The sequence below is a fragment of the Ovis aries genome, chromosome 3 (genome assembly GCF_016772045.2).
Source record: "Ovis aries strain OAR_USU_Benz2616 breed Rambouillet chromosome 3, ARS-UI_Ramb_v3.0, whole genome shotgun sequence".
Classification (NCBI taxonomy): Eukaryota; Metazoa; Chordata; class Mammalia; order Artiodactyla; family Bovidae; genus Ovis; species Ovis aries.
In genome coordinates, this window is record NC_056056.1 from 5,425,212 (window position 1) to 5,442,446 (window position 17,235).

The following is a 17,235-nucleotide window of genomic DNA, read 5'->3' on the forward strand; positions in this document are numbered from 1 at the left end:
AGTTGTCTCTCCCCCAGAGGATCCTGCCTCTTACGGTTCAATCGTGTCTCCCTGAGAGGTTGCAATCCTGACTCCCAGCACCTACAGACGTGACCATATCTGGAAAGGGCCTTTGCAGACGTGATTAAGATGTAAGTTAGGATGAGGCCATTCTGAGTGGGGTGGGCCCTAGTCCAATAGGAAGAGAAGATGGACAACAGACGCCCCGAAATGACAGAGGCAAGGGTTAGAGTGACGTAGCCAGCACCAGAAACCGGAAGAGGTGAAAGTGAAGGGTTAGTCGCTCCATCGGTAGCCCGCCAGGCTTCTCTGTCCATGGACTTTTCCAGGCAAGAACACTGGAGTGGGTAGCCATTCCTTTCTCCAGGGGATCTTCTCAACCCAGGGACTGAACCCCGGTCTCTTGCATTGCAGGCGGATTCTTAAGGATTCTACCCAGAGTCTCCGAGGCAGCGTGGCCCTCTTGACACCTCGAGTCTGGACTCCTAGCCTCCAGAACTGAGAGAGAGCATGCCATGGTTGTTTTAAGCTGCCCGCCTGTGGCTCTTCCTTAACTACAGCCAGGAGAGGAATCCACGGTTGGTCGGCCCTGATGTCTCCCTCGTCCCGCCTCCCCTGTCCTGGTACTGACCACATCCTTGGGGCAGGGTCCTGGCCAGCGGGGGGCGAGGGGGGTCTTGGCCCCCAGGGAAGCTCTCCGTTGGCACCATGGTAAGGGCTTCCCAAACTGATCAGAACCAGGCCCTGGGGTAGAGCGGCCAGTGCAGGGCCTGGGGATGGAGGGAGCCCTAGCACAGACCTCGGGGAGAAGGGCAACTCAGCCCCAGGAGCCCACTGCTCCCTGACCACCTGACCCTGTGGCCTGACTGGGGGTAAAGCAACCGGCTCCCCTACCTTCAAGTTAACAGGGACTCTCCCACCTGGAAACTTGCATCAGAGAAGGAAAAACACCCACGCAGGCAAGATGTCTGCATGTCATCTGTATTGTCACGTGAATTGCACATCCAGCACGGCTGACCTGGACACGACCTATTAGGTCACTCAGAGTCCGGCCCCTGGGGGCCAAATCGGCACCGCCGCCCAAGGCTTTCCGTGGGCAGCAGCCCAGACACCTGGTCTCCCCGGGCTCCAGGGCCCGGCACCAGGAGAGGCCAGCTCATGCCTCAGGCCCTTCTGCTCCTGGGCAGCGTCTCCCCAAACGCCCCTGGAGCAACATGGTTCCTTGGAGGGTTCCTAGCTGTTCTGTGAGAAAAGGGTTCTGTGGTCAAATAAGTTTAGGAAACATGGATTAAACAAGGTTTGACAAGCAGCTTTTCTGCAGGACTTGTCAGAGCCTTTAGGACAGTCCCGGCCCCCGTGGACGTCCAGTGTGTATACAGCATTTCCCAAATTTGTTTGACCACAAGACCATTTTTCTTCCCAAGGCATCTTGCAGGCAGGTGTCCGATGGGGCACCCTTTGGAAAGCACTGCCCTAAGTAAGCTGTTGGTGACCGTTAATGGGGATGGCACCTGCGTTGGGCGGAGGGCTGTGGGTATTTCATCAGGCGTCGTGCTGCGGTGAGGTGGGCACAGCCAGGAACTCAACGGTTGTGGTGATGAAAGGACAAGACGAGACTTGGCCCCCCGCGTGGTTCTGGCCTGGTACCCTCCAGAGCAGAAGCTCAGCAGGGCTGTCCCCACAGCTGGGCCCCAGCTCGTCTACAGAGGGACTCAGAGTCTGATTAAGGGGGCAGGGGGTGCCCCGCACAGTGGGAGGGATGGGATGGTCACTGGCGGGCCCATCTGACGTCACCAGCCTCCAACCAAGATGGGGGTGAGGGGATGAGCTGGGGCGGCCCGGTTCCCCCTGGCCTGCCAGCCCCGTGTCCTCCGATGGGCCACCCCATGGACAGGCGGCTCACCAGGCAGAGATGAGCATCTGGCAGGTGTTGGAGGACATCCACACCAACTCGACCAGGCGGAACTGGAAGTAGCCAATGGCGAAGCCGGAGAGGACGTCAGTGATGTGGTGGCGGCCGATCATGACCCGCGACAGCCCCACGCACAGGGCCCAGAGCACCAGCAGGACGCGCAGCGGCACGGCCAGCACCAGGTGGCTCAGGAAGAACTTGGACACCATGGCCGCGCGGCTGGCGTGTCCAGCGGGAAAGGCGTACACGTCCATGGTGAGGTGGTCCAGGAGGCTGGGGCTCGACTCGAATGGGCCGCGCCGCTTGATGAGCTTCTGCACGCCGGCCACCGTCATGATGTCCAGGAGCAGGGCTGCAGGCAGGAGAGGGGGGCCCCCAGGTCGTTAGCGCCACCCTGCCCCCTCCCACCCTACCCCCTCCTCCCTTGGGCCACTTGGACCTCCCAGCAAGGTTCCCACCTCGGGGCCGTCGCGTGTGGCTGTTTCCTCTCCCTGGAGCACACTCCCCTGGGATATGGTGGTGGCGGTTTAGTCCCTAAGTCGTGTCTGACACTTGCCACCCCACGGGCTGTAGCCCCGCCAGGCCCCTCTGTCCGGGGGATTCTCCAGGCAAGCATACCGGGGTGGGTTGCCGTGCCCTCCTCCAGGGGATCTTCCCGACCCAGGGATCAAACCTGCATCTCTGCATCTCCTGCATTGCAGGTGGATTCTTTCCCACTGAGCCACTAGCGAAGCCCTCCCTGGGGTGTTTGGACAGGTAAAGGTGCTGAATGAGAGAGCGGTGAGCAGGGGTCTCGTGGGCCACTCTGGGCACCTTGGAGAATCTCATCCTGACCAAAGGGGCCCTGGGCTGCTGGTTTTTCCCTAAGAACTTCACTGAAGTCCCCTCCAGTCTCAAGAACAGGGTGTCACCATACCTATCTTTTCTATGTTGAAGTGAGATCCATGCGTACAACTGTTTCCCTGGTGGCTCGGACTTTAAAGAATCCCCTTGCAGTGCAGGAGACCTGGGTTCAATTCCTGGGTTGGGAAGATCCCCTGGAGGAGGAAGTGGCAACCCACTCCAGTATTTTTGCCTGGAGAATCCCACGGACAGAAGAGCTTGGTGGGCTACCACGAAGAGTTGGACATGACCGAGCAACTAACACTATGAATACGATTAACCATTTTTAAGGGTACAGTTCAGCAGCTTCTAGTGGATTCACAGCATTGGGCAAACACCCACCTCTCTTGAGTTCCAAAACGTTTTCATCACCCAAAAGGAAACCCAGTCCCCATTAAGCCATCGGTCCCCGTCCGCCTCCCCCAGCCCCTGGCAACCCCTGATTTGCCTTCGGCTCTGTGGATTTGCCTGTCCCCTACATTTCATATGAATGGAGTCATACAATGTAAGACCTTTCGGGTCTGGCTTCTTTCCCGTACCGTAATGTTTTTGAGGCCCATCCATGTTGCAGCAGGCATCAAAACTTCCACTCCTTTTTTATGGCTGCCTATTATTCCACTGTCTGGACCTGCCACGATTTTTTTTAATCCATTCATCTGTTGGTGGCGTCTGGGTGGCCTGCCCCTTTTGGCTGTGGTGAACAATGCTGCTATGAACATTTGTGGATGAGGACTGTTTGAGAACCTGTTTGCAGTTCTTTGGGGGCACATTCCTACGGGTAGAATTGCACCATCCTGCAGTGAAGTGAAAGTCACTCAGTCATGTCCGACTGTGACCCCACAGACTGTGGAATTCTCCAGGCCAGAATACTGGAGTAGGTAGCCGTTCCCGTCTCCAGGGGATCTTCCCAACCCGGGGATCGAACCCAGTCTCCCGCATTGCAGGCAGATTCTTTTCCAGCTGAGCCACCAGGGAAGCCCGCCAATCATGCAGTAACGATGTGGAACTTCCTGAGAAGCCACCAAACTGTTTCCCAAGGCAGTGGAGCCCTGTTGCCCTCCCTTTACAGGGACGAGAGGAGCCCTGGAGGTTGAGCATCCTACTCTGCTCCTCTTCCTGTCCGGATGCTCCCTTTCCCCTCCCTCTGACTTCCGCTCTGTCATCCTCACCGCGCTTCCCCCCTGGGCAGTAAGCAGCTCCTCATCAGCTCTCGCTCCCTCCCTCACATCATCCCTTCGTGGAGGTGGGGCCAAGCCGTGTCTGTTTTGTTCACTGGCTTCTGCTCAGCATCAGACACGGAAGGGCAGGTCTCCACATGTTAGCTGAGTACTGGCTGGAGGTAGAGGGGTGGGCTTTTTCCCACTTGGGGAGCCTGAGGGAGACAGGAATCTCTATCCATTCAGCCCCCACCAGCACCCCGCTGTGTGGCCTTGGAGAGGGTGCCCTGCCTCTCTGGGCCATTAGACGAGGGCCCCAAGCCAAGGCCCCAGTTTCACCTGGGCAGCCAAGGTGGGGCCTCACAAGAGTCCCAGAGACCCAGGTTTGAGTCCCAGCCGTGGAGCCTCCTGTGACCTTGGGCAAGGCATCTAACTTCTCTCACCTCTAGGGCAAGATCACAACCACCTGCATCCAGAGATCTGGCGCGGTGCCTGCAGGGTGACTGACTGTCCTGGGTTTGCTTGGGACAGAAATGTTTGGGGGACATAAGAGGTTCAGGGCTAAAACAGGGATGCCCCAGCAGACCAGACAAGGTGGTGCCCCCAGGGCCTGGCATACAAGGAGGGCCAGAGAAGGGTGGAAGGTTAGTATCAAACGACAGATCAGGGCAGCCTAGCGCTGGAGGCTTCCCTGGAAACTTGGCAGGAGATAACCAAAATTGTTGCCCTGCAATTGTTCTTGTTCAGAAATGGGAAAAAAAAAAAAAAACTTTGGGGAAAAAATGACACAATTGATGTTCACTGTAGAAAACTTATAAAACAGGAGACAGAATTTTAAAAATTTTAAATCGCCTGTAATTCTGCCACCCAGAGATAGCCACCATCCCAGAACCTTCTCTCCACCTACAGAGCGTTGATTTAATAAAAGCTGTGACATGCTCCACACACACTGTTCTGTAACCTGCTTTTGAAACTGGCCAGCTGCAGTGTCTGGAGTGTCCCAGGGTATTTATCTGGTGGTCCGTGGGCTGGACTTCCAGACACCTGGGTAGCACTGCGCTCCCTGGGCAGAGCAGGACTCCTCTTTCCCTGCCCTCTGCAGGGTTGCAGCTTGCAGTCTGGGGTCTTCGTTGGGGATTTGAAGCCCTGGCCTCCCTGGGGCCTGCCCCTCTCATTAGCCACAGGGCCAGCTGATGTCTGTCCATCCTGGCCACCCAGGGAGGGGGCAGAAGCAGGAAGTGGTGGATGCAGAGGCTGCTGGTCCATGGAGGCGGGGAGGAGTCTAACAGAGGGAGCCCACCTTGTTGTATGCCCCGCCCCCTCTGCACCATGTTCCCATGGCAACTTGTTCCCAGGAGCTCAGACCTTCCAGCATGCAGGCTGCTAACCCAGGTTGAGGCTGGGCGCATCTGGAGTCCATGGGACACAGGGGCCACAGTCCCAGCAGGACATAGGGGACCAAAAGGGCAAGTGGAAGTTGAAGGAAGGTGGTGGCATTTGAGCCCCGGGGACCCTGAGCCCAATGGAGCAGCGAAGGGACGAGGCCAGGCCGAGAGGAGGCAGCCAGTCCTTTCCAGGCCAGAAAGGCCGCTCCCCGACCTCATGACAGGCTGTCGCCACCCGGGGAGGAGGCAGTTCACAGGTAAGGGGTTAAACTTGCAGGTTTCAGAGTCACAGGTGGGGTTCCAGTCCCAGCTCCTCGGCTCAACAAGTGCCTTCACCTGTAGGAGCCTCAGTCTGCCCACCTGTAACAAGGGTTCTCGCAGGATGAGATGAGCTCCTAGTGTCTATGAAGTACTTAGAATAGCCCGGTACATGCTGGTCCAGGGCACAGCTGCTCTTGTTCTCCAAAGCCCCAGCCTGGCCTGAGCCAGGCTTTCAGACCCTGGAGGCTGGGCTGTATTGAGCAAGTGCACCAGCAAAAGGACTTCCTTCTCTGAGGTCCCATCGGCGTCAAAATGATCTGGTTCCGAGACCCTCAGCACCTGAAGGAAGGTCACAGCACCCTAGGCTGGTGGCTTGGGGGTGGGACTGATGTGGACCAGGATGGGGCCCCTAAACAGAACCGTGACACTGGCCACTAGGAAAATGTGGTGTGTGTGTGTGTGTGTGTGTGTGTGAGTCGCTCAGTTGTATCTGACTCTTTGCAAGCCCATGGACTGTAGCCTGCCAGGCTCTTCTGTCCATGGGATTCTTCAGGCAAGAATACTGGAGTGGGCTGCCATTCCCTTCTCCAGGGGATCTTCCCAGCCCAAGGACTGAACCCAGGTCTACCACATTGCAGGCAGATTCTTTACCGTCTAAGCCATGTGGGCCATCTATCTAATTAGTGACCAGGTTTCTCAGCTGAATACCAGGGCTCAGCAAGTTGGTGAATTCTCGCTGGCATGAATCTGCTTTCCCAGACGAGTGTGGACTGCAGCAGAGGTGCCCAGAGGAAGCCTCTGGGTTCCAGGAGGAAGCAGGGGGGAGGGGCAGCATCTGCTCTTCCACAGGCTGCCTGGGACCGGGGAGCTGGGCTCAGGGCTTCAGTCTGATGTAGAGGCTGGAGGCCAGGTGGGTTTCTGCCTTGCTGCCCGCTGCCCCCAGGCCAGGTGTCCCAGCTCTCCTCGAGGACTGTCGAGACCAATGGGCAAGGAATCGAGCTAGACCCACACCTTTCAAACTTTTTTAGCAGCAAAACATTTTTTCCCAATGTAAGACAAAGCTATGATTTTTCCAACAGTCGTGTAATCAATGGGATGTGAGAGCTGGATCATAAAGAAGGCTGAGTGCCAGAAAACTGATGCTTTCGAATTGTGGTGCTGAAGGACTCTTAAGAGTCTCTTGGATTACAAGATCAAACCAGTCAAACCTAAAGGAAATCAACCCTGAATATTCACTGGAAGGACTGATGCTGAAGCTGAAGCTACAATACTTTGGCCACCTGAGGCAAAGAGCCAACTCATTGGAAAGGACCCTGATGCTGGGAAAGATTGAGGGCAGGAGGAGAAGGGGGCGACAGGATGACAGGGTTGGATGGCATCACCGACTCAATGGACACGAGTTTGAGCGAAATCTGGGAGATGGTGCAGGACAAGGAACCCTGGCATGCTGCAGTCCAGGGTCGCAAAGAAGTGGACCTGAGTTTGAGCAAACTCTGGGAGATGGTGAAGGACAGGGAAGCCTGGCGTGCTGCAGCCCAGGGTCACAGAGAGTCCAACATGCCTGAGTGACTGAACAACAGAGACTCAGCATATGAACGGATAAGAGAAGTAGCCCCATGGCTGTCACTGGGGCTATTGGAAATGGGGGAGCGTCCCCTGTCCCCTGAGAGGCTTCTGAGGCTGGCTGTGTGCCATGATTTGAAAACCCCACATCTGGGCCTTTGGAAATCTGTTATTTTTGGCTGGCTCTGTCCCTTGAGGCCATAAGGTGAAAACTGCCCCTCTGCCCTGGGCTTTCGGGGCCCTTCATTCATTCACTTGACCTATAGGTCTTGGGTCCCACTGCTTCCTGAGTGTGTTAGGCTAGGGCCAGGCCTGGGGCTGGTGAACCAGGCTGGCAGGGTACCAGATGACTGAGGGCAGGGGGGTGCAGAGATGGGCAGTAAGTTAAAGGGGGCTTCTCTACAGGTGTGATGAACCCGTGGTCTCTCCCCCTACTATTGCTGCTACCGGGTTTTGAGGGTTGGGTGTAGATGAGGCTGTGGGGGGTGGCTCCCCAGCAGAGCTGATGGCCCTGGGGCCTCCCCCGCAAGCTCCCCCCACTGCACCCCCAGGCTGCCTTCCCCTCCCCCAGCACCGTGGCCAGCCCTCTTGTGACTGATTCTAACACGTCAGCACATACCCTGGCGCCCGGAAATAGAAGCAAATGGCTCCGTCACTCAAGGCTCCGCAAATTCCGCTCACAGGGTATTCTTTCTGGACCAGGAGGGAGGCAGGGCCCCCTGCCCATGAGGACAGGTCTGCTTGGCAGCAAGTTCAGGGGCCAAAACCGCAGCACTGTGTGACCCAGGCTGGTGGCCTAACCTCCCCGGGCCTCCGCTCACTGCCATCAAGTAGGGCAGAGGCTGCACGCCTGGGCTCCAGGATCAGAGGCGGGCCTCAAGGTCAGCTGCTTGTGAACTTCATGACCTTGGCACAGCCCTCCTGCTGAGCTTCCTCCCTTCGTTGATAGAACAGGGTCGTTCCAGAAGCTACTCTGAAGGCTGCCTGGTCTGCAGGGCTGGGCCCCCACCAACAATCTCCACTCCCTGCCCCTCTCACCAGGTGGGTGGCTCAGATGCCTAACCCCCTTGTAGGAAGCACAACTATTACCCTGATGTGCGGGTGCCTCAGAGGTGGCAAGAACCTGCCTTGGCGCTCACTTTCTCTCCCACTCTGGTGAGCGGGGCTGCTGCTGGGGAGATTCCTCCTGGTCCCCCGAGCTTGGCTGCTCCCCCTGAGATGCTCACCATGGGACCAGTTCAGCAGCAGGGCAGGCCAGGGAGGAGGGAGGAAGGGGCAGCTGTGGACCCCGCCAGGAGCAGACAGTGCCTGGGGCTGGGAGGAGGGGTACCCACTCTTGTGGCCTCTGATCTCCCATTCTATTCCCTCTAGTAACTGGGGCAATAGCCCAGTTGGTGCTCTGGGGTGGTGGTGCTGGTGTAAATTGGTCTAAACTTTCTGAAGGGCTTTGGATTCAGATTCAGAAGTCTCTACGGCAGGCCTCCCTTGACTCAGCCCTTCCATGGGTAGGACTGTCTCCCTGGGAAATAGGGAGACACGATTCACGGTCAAGGATGTCCATTGCAGCATCCTTCGTGATGCTGAAAACCCCGCACCAACCCGATGCCCTTGAGTTGGAGACAGATGGGCCAGACTGCGGCCAAGTCTAGACGACGGAGCGCTCTGGGGCCGCTGCGAATGATGAAGCAGATGTGTATTTATAGCCACGGAAGGACAGCTCTGGGGTTTAAGTGGAAAAGGCCAATGACCACACCAGATTTACAGTAGGATAATGCCGTTTTTGTAAAATTAAGATGTAAATGTGTCCATACGCAGTGAAAAAAGTCTGGAAGGCACCGCTCTAAATGTTAACTGTGCTTCTCACTGGGTAGGAGGATGAGGCTCATTTTTGTTGTCTTTCTGTAATTCTGCATTAACATTATTTCCTGACTGTGAAGAGGCATGACCTGTGTACGTTTTTAAAAAGTTATTTTTACAAAAGGACAAATGCTGCATGATTCCACTTTCATGGGGTCCTTAGGACAGACAGATTCATAGAGGGAAGGTAGATTAGAGGATGCCAAGGGCTGGGGAGTTAGTGCTTACTGGGTGCAGAGTTTCAGCTGGGGAAGATGAAAGAAATTCAGGAGATGGGTGGTGGGCATGGCTGTACAACGTAATGCCATTGAGCTGGACACTTAAAAATGGTTAAAATGGCAAATTTTATGTCTTGTGTGTTTTAGGGCATGCGTACGCACACGCAACAGTTATTTTAAAAACCAGTACACTGCTGTAAAAGAACAGAGCTCTGGGGAGGTGGGCAGTGAGCAGAGAGGCTGATGGAAGGGAAACCCTGAGAGGAGGCAGAAACACTCCAGGCATTTGGCACTGGGACCTCTGCTCTGTTGGTGTGAGCAGTGTGTGTGTGTGTGTGCACAAACTGGGCATCTTTCCTGACCACAGTGGCCCTGCCTTCAGTCAGACACCCTGCCCTGGCCCTCGGTGCCCAGGCTTGGGGGGCTGACACGAGTGTCCCGGTCTGTCCCTAACTCCCCTGGCTGGAAGCGAGTTCTAGAACTTTGCAGGTTTCCCTAATTCTCACCTGAAGAACCCAGATATTAAAGTGGCTTGATTCATCTCAGAAGACCGCCTGGGCGCAAGGAAAACAAAATCATGGGTATAGATAGAAGTCTAAGGGCACCAGGCTTGGCTGGGGGAGTTGAGTGACACAGAAGGGGGCCCCCCCAGTAGCTCCCCTCCCTACACGGGGGCCCTGACCCCGTCTGGGGGCAGCCAGAGACCAACTGGAGGGACCTTTTTGCTGAGCTGCACTGAGATGATGAGACGGGAAGGGTGGAAAACGTTCTCTTTCTGCGGAACTGAGCTGGTGTCTCTAGCTGGAGTGCTCCCGACAGTGAGGGTTTGGGATCAGTCTAAATATCCATCAACTAGGGACAGGCTATGCAAGCCTCGAGGAGGGCTTGTCACCTATGCTGTCCCCCAGAGTAGGGGCTGGGGGAGCTGAAAGAACAGATTATTTGGGGGGTGGGTGAGCAGAGGCTGGGTTGGGGGAGGGGATGCTGTGAGATGCTTGCAGGGAGTTGGCAGGGGAGTGCTGCTAGGCTGAGGGAGTTGATTCTGGTTTCCGAACCCCTCATGCTTGATGGGAAGGGATTCAGGGGGGCCCAGATGGGAGGTACGTGGCCCAGCAGGCCTGAAAGGGCCGTGAGAATGAGGCCAAGCTGGGCAAAACACGGCAGGAGGTCATTTTAGAAGCAAACAGAAACATCCAGAGACTCATGACCCAAACTGCAGCAGCGGTTATTCCTGGGGAAGGGGCTTAAGGGAGACATTCTTTTTTTTTTTTTTTTTAACTAAAATTTTTTCTGGCCTCAAGGCATGCAGGACCTTAGTTCCCTGACCAGGGATTGAAACTTCACCCCCTGCATTGGAAGCTTGGAGGTTTAACCACTGGACCACCAAGGAATTCCTCCCTTGCTTTGTCATCTGTCCTGGCTTGAATTCTCCTTATCGTAACGATACATAATGAAAAGGCGCTCAACGCCACTTATCACTAAGGAAGCACAAATCAAAACCACCATGAGACACCACTTTTCACACCCATTAAAACAGCTATTATTAAAAAAAAAAAAATGCTGGCCAAGAACACTTGTGGAGAAATTGGAGCTTTTGTGCACAGGTGGCAGGAATGTAAAACGGTTCTTCTGCTGTGGAAAACAGCCTGGGGGGTTCCTCAAAAATTAAACCTGGGGTTACCATCTGTTCCAGCAATTCCATCCTGGGTGTACACCCGAAAGAAGTGAAAGCGTGGGCTTGTACAGATATCTGTACCCTCACGTTCAGAGCAGCATTATTCAAAATAGCCAGAAGCTAGAAGCAACCCAAGGGTCCACTAACAGATGTTGGATAAGCAAAACATGGTCCCTCCACACCATGGAGCACCATTCAGCCTTAAAGAAGGAGACGCTGACACCTGCTACGGTGCGGCTGCACCCTGAGGACGGGGTACTTAGGGAAACAAGACTGACACTGGACAGACACTGTGCGGCGCCACCGACACGAGGTCCCTAGACGAATCAGATTCACAGAAACAGAAAGTGTGGGTGCTGGGTGCTGCGGGCAGGGGGAGCGGGGAGTTAGTGTTTATGGACATAGAGACTCAGCTTGGGAAGATCGCCAAGTTCTGGAGATGATGGTGGTGGTTGCCCAACAGTGAGAATGTGCTGAACGTTCTTGCTGTTTAGTTGCTGAGTCGTCTCTGACTCTATGGACAGTAGCCCCGCTGGGCTCCTCTGTCCGTGGGATTTCCCAGGCAAGAGTACTGGAGTGGGTTGCCGTTTCCTTCTCCCGGGGATCCTCCCGACCCAGGGACGGAACCCAAGTCCTCTGCACTGGCAGGTAGGTTCTTCACCGCTGAGCCGCCTGGGAAGCCTGTACTGCATACTGGTGTACACTTAAAAATGGCTGGAACGGTAAGTTCTAGGTTATGTCTATTTTACCACAATAAAAAAAATGACATACAAAAGAAGGAATATATAGTTTTCATAATCAGGGACATTTCAATTAGGATTATTTTATAGATCATGGAAATAAGACATGGAAACCATTTCCTCCTGAAGATGGGCCCGGGGGGAAACCAGGATGGGTCTGGTGAATGGGGATGGCCCAGGTCCCCTATTACCTGCCTGCTTTGGGATCATAAGCCGGGCATTGCAGAGAGAGGACAAAGGGGGAATCAGGTCATGTCACAGGTGCCTAGAGCTTGGAGGGGACCTGGATCGACCCTGGACCTGGGACTTCTTTTGACGATGGCAATGGTGATGAGGGTGCTAATGTTGATTGCCTTCCACAAGCATTAGCTGGCGTGGGTATGTGCCATGTGTAATTCTTCAGGGGAGTATCCCAGCAACCCACTAGACAGATGAGGAAAATGAGGCTCAGAGAGGCCAAGTTACTTGCCCCAGGTCCCACAGCCTGGCTGGGATGTGCACCCAGGTCCCTCCAACTCTGGAGCCAAGCTTGTGCCAGCTGCTAAGACCCCTTTTGGCTTTGAGGCTTCCAGGTCTGTGCAACACATCATAGCCCTCCGCAAGGGAGGTGGATTTCGGGGAGCAGAAGGGAGGACTTCCTCCCGGCCCAGCTGGGACTCTCCCGGGTCCAGTGGCTGGAGCTCCGTTTCCCAAGGCTCCTGAGTTTTCCCCTTCGGGGCCGAGGAGAGCCGGGGTCTCAACGGTACCATGGAGGCTCTGCCCCCAGGATTCTGCTGGATCCCTGGTGCTCAGAGTAGGCAGGCAGGACTGGGCTGGGCCCCTCATCCCTCTGGGCCCTGCAGTGCCCACGTCCACCTGCCACCCACTGTGCCTGGTGCTTTGCCAGCTCCTCTTGAGTCCCCACCACAGCCCTGATGCCCCATGTACAGATGAAGAAACTGAGGCTCAGCGATGGGAACTGACTTGACCAGAGTGAGGAAGGGTCAGGGAGAGGACCAGGACAAGTCCATACCAACCTCAGGGCTCCAGGGTTGAAAGCCCCTGCCCCCAGGCCCAGGGTCCCAAAGACTAAGGGATAGACTGCTCTGTGCAGCTTTTCCCTCAAGGGCGGTCTGCCATCCCGGGCAGAAGGCAGTGTGGGCAGCTGCTCTTGGCAGGGCAGGGCAGAGCCGTGGGATCAACCCAGCTTGGTTATTTGCTGCTTTTCTGGGTCCACATCCCCACCGAGAATGCAGGTCCACAGACCACCCTGCCTGCTCTGAGCAGTTTCTCTGGGCCAGGCTCTTTTTCCCTCCATGGTCTTGGTACCTGGATACACCAGCAAAACTGCTGGTAAAAGGGAGACCTCTCTGCAGGTATCTCCTCAATGTGGACTGGTCTGCCCGACCTGCAGGCCAAAAGGGAGCGGGAAGGCAAGGGGTTTGTAGCCTAGAGGACTTGTCTTGGTTCCTGGGTCTACCACTTACAGATATGTGGTGTTGGACAAATCCCTCGACTCCTGTGAGCCTCAGTTAACTCATCTGTGTAGTGGGTATATTAAAATTTACATTATACTATCATTAAAAAGATTTTAACATCATGAAACACAAGACATCCACGGCATAGTACTTGGTATCTAAGTGGAGATCACTAAATGATGTTTTTAAAAACTGAGAAACAACTATCCTTCTTGTTCAAGAAGGGAGAGTTCTCGAATCCTGTTCTCTGTCCTACAAAACAAACAACTTTGTGTGCACAGAATCTGGTTGCTGGTAAAAGCCGGAAGCCTCGTCCTGAGCGGCCAGAGTGGTGTCAGTTCCAGTCCCGGCTCCATCACTAACTAGCCACATGGTTGAGGGCAAAGCGTCTCTGTTTGCCTCAGTTTCTCCCTCTTTAAACAGGGAGAATAGCAGCTTCTCCCTGGGCGTTGTGGTGAGGATGATATGTGATGACGTGGTTTATGAAACACCAGGCACAGAGTAAGCGCTGAATGAATCACCAGCACAGCTTCACCACTTCCAACATCATACATGGACGGACCGTGCGGACGGGTCTAGGGAGCGGGGTTGAGAGAGAGGCTCAAGGACACTTTCCCACGCTCGTCCTTGGACACCAGGCAACCTGACCGCACCCTCCCTTCACAGTTTTCTTGAGTCATTGCTCTGTCTGAGGCTTCAACGGGCACTAGATGGCAAGACCATGGTTCTGCACTGCCCCCCAAAACCCCCCGGCCACCGTGCTCTGCCCCTCCATCCCAAGCCCAGGGCTTTCCAGGTGCCCGGAAAGAGCACAGGCCGGGATGTCAGGCAAAACTTGGTGCAAATCTCAAGTTCTGAAGTCTTGGCCAGGTTGCTTTATTTCCAGGAGGCTTAGTTTCCTCATCTGTGAAGTGGGAACAGGAAGAGCAGCAGCCACGTTGTGACTACTTATTTGGGAATAACAGCAAGTAACGCGGATCATTTAGAAACAAGCACAAGAAAACACCGAGGTACCAGACCCGGCATGTCCTGCGTGAACGTCTGCTGCTTCGCCCTTCCCACATCCCACCAGCAGCACCCACCCCAGATGCTCTGAGACCAGAGCGGGAAGACTCACAGCTACTCTAACTTCTCCTGGATGGCAGTTCTCAGGGGTCCAACCCACATCCCTTCGGTACTGGGACCCCTTGTCAGTGTTGGCTTAGCCTGAGCCATGCCCCCTCGCCCCCCACTTGTGTCCCAAATGGTGGCTGTGCTGAGAAGGGCCCAGAGGTTAACATGGCCCAGCTTGGAGGGTGGCGGCAGAGGGGCCCGAGCACCTTGGGGATCTGGAGGCGCCCGGAGGGTGGGCCAGACGGGGGCTGGGCATTACCTCCTGGGTAGAGGGGAGGGCCTGCCTTCCACATGGGCCCACGTGGCACCTGGCACGGGGCAGTGCTCGACCGAGACGCCGGTGGCAAAGACTTTGCAAACAAACCAAAGCTCCCCAGGTCCTCTCCTCCAGCGACTCCCCGAGGGAAGTAGCAGGTAAGCACTCCAGGAGGCCCTGAGTGGGTGGGAGCCCCAGATTGCACCCCCACACCTGCCAGGGATCCCAGGGGGCTTTCAGGGTCCCTGAGCCAAGCAGGGTGATGGGGGAGGGTGGGCAGCTCCCAACTGCTGCCTGCAAGCAGCCTAGGAACTCAAGGACCTATCCATGGGATGGGAGTGACAGGGTTAGACATCCCACTCCAGAGCACCCGCCAGACTCCTGGACACATCCCTCAAGGCCTCCGGCACCCCCTCCAAATTGCTTCTGGTCAGCGATGTGCTTTGCCCAGGGCAGAGCTCTTCCTCAGAAGTTCCCGCTGGGGCTCTGCATTCTCAAGGCTCCCGCTTTGCAGGGGACTATGGTCTGGACATCCTCAGCTCCCTCTTTCCCCAAGCCGGAGGCTTGCCTGTTTCTGGGGCACCCTTCCTGCTAACCTCATTAGATTGTTCCAGTCAGTTTCTGAGGGGCCCCACTGACCCTGGCAGGGGCGGGGTGGGTCCGGCTCCCTCCCAAGGCCTGGCAGGGTGGGTGGCGGACGACGGGCGGGTGCACTCACCCAGAAGCAGGTTCATGAGCACCTCCTGGCCGGCCAGCGTGCTGCTCTTCACCAGGCAGAGGATGGTGCCCCCGATCCAGGGGACGCCGTGGCCCGTGATGCCGATGAGCTTGACCATGGAGCGGGCGCTGGCCCAGGACGCGGCCCGGCCTGCGCACACCCCCAGGCGCTTGGACATGCAGATGTCAATGGCCAGCAGGGAGTTGAAGGCGATGCCCTTGAAGGAGGGGTTGAGCTGCATGCAGTCCTCCTCGGGCAGCTGCTGGGACTGGCGCCGCTCGCGGGCCCCGTCCCCAGGGGCTGGGGGCTGTGTCGAGGGGCCCGAGGCCTTCCTGCCCGAGCTGCGGGGCTCCGGGGCCCCCTTGGGGGGCTGGTTCAGGGACAGGAACTCGGCCCGGTTGAGGACGTTGCTGCGGTCCCGGGCCCGGGCTCGGCTCTGGGAGGCTGGCATGGTTGACGATCGCCTGGCAAGGGCCGGTACCAGCCTGGCCGCGAGGCCCTTCTCCCCCAAAGACAGGAGCGCCGGAGCCGCCCCTGCTGTCTGCCTCCCTGCTGGCTCCTCGGCAGATGTTAAATATAGAGAGCGGGCCTGCACATGGCTGTTTACCTCCGGCTGCCACCGGGCTCCTGGGGAATGTCAGTGCCAGCCGGGCAGCCAATCGAGCCCCCCAGTGCCGGCCAGCGCCAATGGAGCCACCGGGAGGCACACGCGTCCACAGCTGCGGCCTGGCTGCCTCGGGCCTGGGCTATTTAAATCTCCCAATGGCTCGCTCTGGGGGACCTGGGGGACTCTGGGAAATGTAGTCCTACAGGTCTGGCCTCGGCTGAGCCCCTAGCCAGAGGCCCAGCGGTGGGCCCCTGACTTACCCCTGCTTTAATCAGCTTCCTTCTGAGCAGCCCAGAGCCCGGGGAGCCAGACCCACTTGCCCCACTGGCCTGGATGGCTTGGATCTGGTCCCATGGACCAGACAGCAGAGCCCGGGCCAGAGGCTTCTCCGGACACCGGATGGGGTGAATGACGTCACTGACAGCATCATTCTGGGTCTGCTGGGGGCGGGGCTGAGCCCAGCCCCTCCCCTCCGTGCCAGCATTTCATTAAGCTGGCAGGCTGGGTTTTGACATTTTTCAGTCTTGAATTTGGCTTCAGTGCACGACTGTTCAATCTGTAAGACTTGATTTCCATTCGAGGGAGGGGTAATGAATTGGTTGGTAATGGATCTGCCCCTTGGAGGTGGCCTCCGCTGCCTGGAGCTTTGTGGAGGATGGGATCACTGTAGCAGCTTCGGGCAACCTGTAAATATTTTCCGAGCTCCTGGTGCCACACAAGGTGCCTGGCACTGTAGCAAAGGGAACACACCACGTGCATCCCTGTCCCCTGGAGAAAGTATAGTTCAGCAGGTATTAAGTGAATGACATGTGTGAATGATTGCAAGCATCACGCGGATATGTTTCAGGATCATAGAACAGGGCCCCAGGCCTGGCCTGGGGGTCGTGGGGGGCTTTCCCCCAGAAGGAAGAGCAGGTGAGTGGCCTCGGATAGGGGAGAGCCTTCCTCCTGCCTGCTGTGAGGTCTGGGAGCCCGCGTGGTGGTACATGGACCGAGGGGGCAAGAGAGGCCGCCAATCCAGAGAAGAGCAGGCCAAGAGCGATTTGAGTTGGAGGATTCAGGGTTTGATTCGGGCCTCCCTCGCTGTGGAAACCCAATCTGACAGCCCTTTAAGGGCTGACCGGGCCTGGGCTCAAACGGAAGCCGCTGGTTTAGGGCAACCAGCAGAATTAGAAGCGAATGCCCTGCTGTCATGATTTATTATAGCAGCCAAGGCCTGGGATGAGGACAGGATTCCTTCCAAGCATGGAGCCCCCTCCTGCCCCTGGGAAGCCCCAGGCCCACCCCACAGCTTCCCAGGGAGCAGGTCCACAGACTCCCAAGGACAGGAAGCTGCCTGGGTGGGGTGCATGCTCTCTGGTCGCCTGGGACCAGCCTGGGGGCTCCAGAGTCAGGCAGACGGGGGATGACCTGGGGCTCTGCCACCAACTAGCT

General features: G+C 56.6%; 1 protein-coding gene and 1 long non-coding RNA gene across 2 annotated transcripts in view; one reads left to right on the forward strand and one right to left on the reverse strand.

The window, feature by feature from the left end:
* Positions 1-10,831, forward strand: part of LOC132659548 (uncharacterized) — a 33,450-nt gene extending 22,619 nt beyond the window's left edge. The window contains exon 2 of the long non-coding RNA XR_009600092.1: positions 415-10,831. This is a non-coding gene — a long non-coding RNA (uncharacterized LOC132659548). The remainder of the gene's footprint in view (positions 1-414) is intronic.
* Positions 966-16,220, reverse strand: PLPP7 (phospholipid phosphatase 7 (inactive)). Its single transcript, XM_004005579.5, has 2 exons — positions 15,195-16,220; positions 966-2,264 (listed from the first exon to the last, which is right to left on the reverse strand). The coding sequence occupies exons 1-2, from the start codon at positions 15,643-15,645 to the stop codon at positions 1,900-1,902; spliced, it is 816 nt and encodes a 271-aa protein (XP_004005628.2). The 5' UTR covers positions 15,646-16,220; the 3' UTR covers positions 966-1,899.
* Positions 16,221-17,235: the final 1,015 nt, after the last annotated feature.

What these genes read in the sequence shown, in the direction of transcription:
- PLPP7 (XM_004005579.5), bottom strand. Translation starts at nt 15,645, where the DNA reads ATGCCAGCCTCCCAGAGCCGAGCCCGGGCCCGGGACCGCAGCAACGTC. An exon ending in GCTCATGAACCTGCTTCTGG is followed by an intron (nt 2,265 to 15,194) that starts GTGAGTGCACCC and finishes TCCTGCCTGCAG; the next exon opens with CCCTGCTCCTGGACATCATG.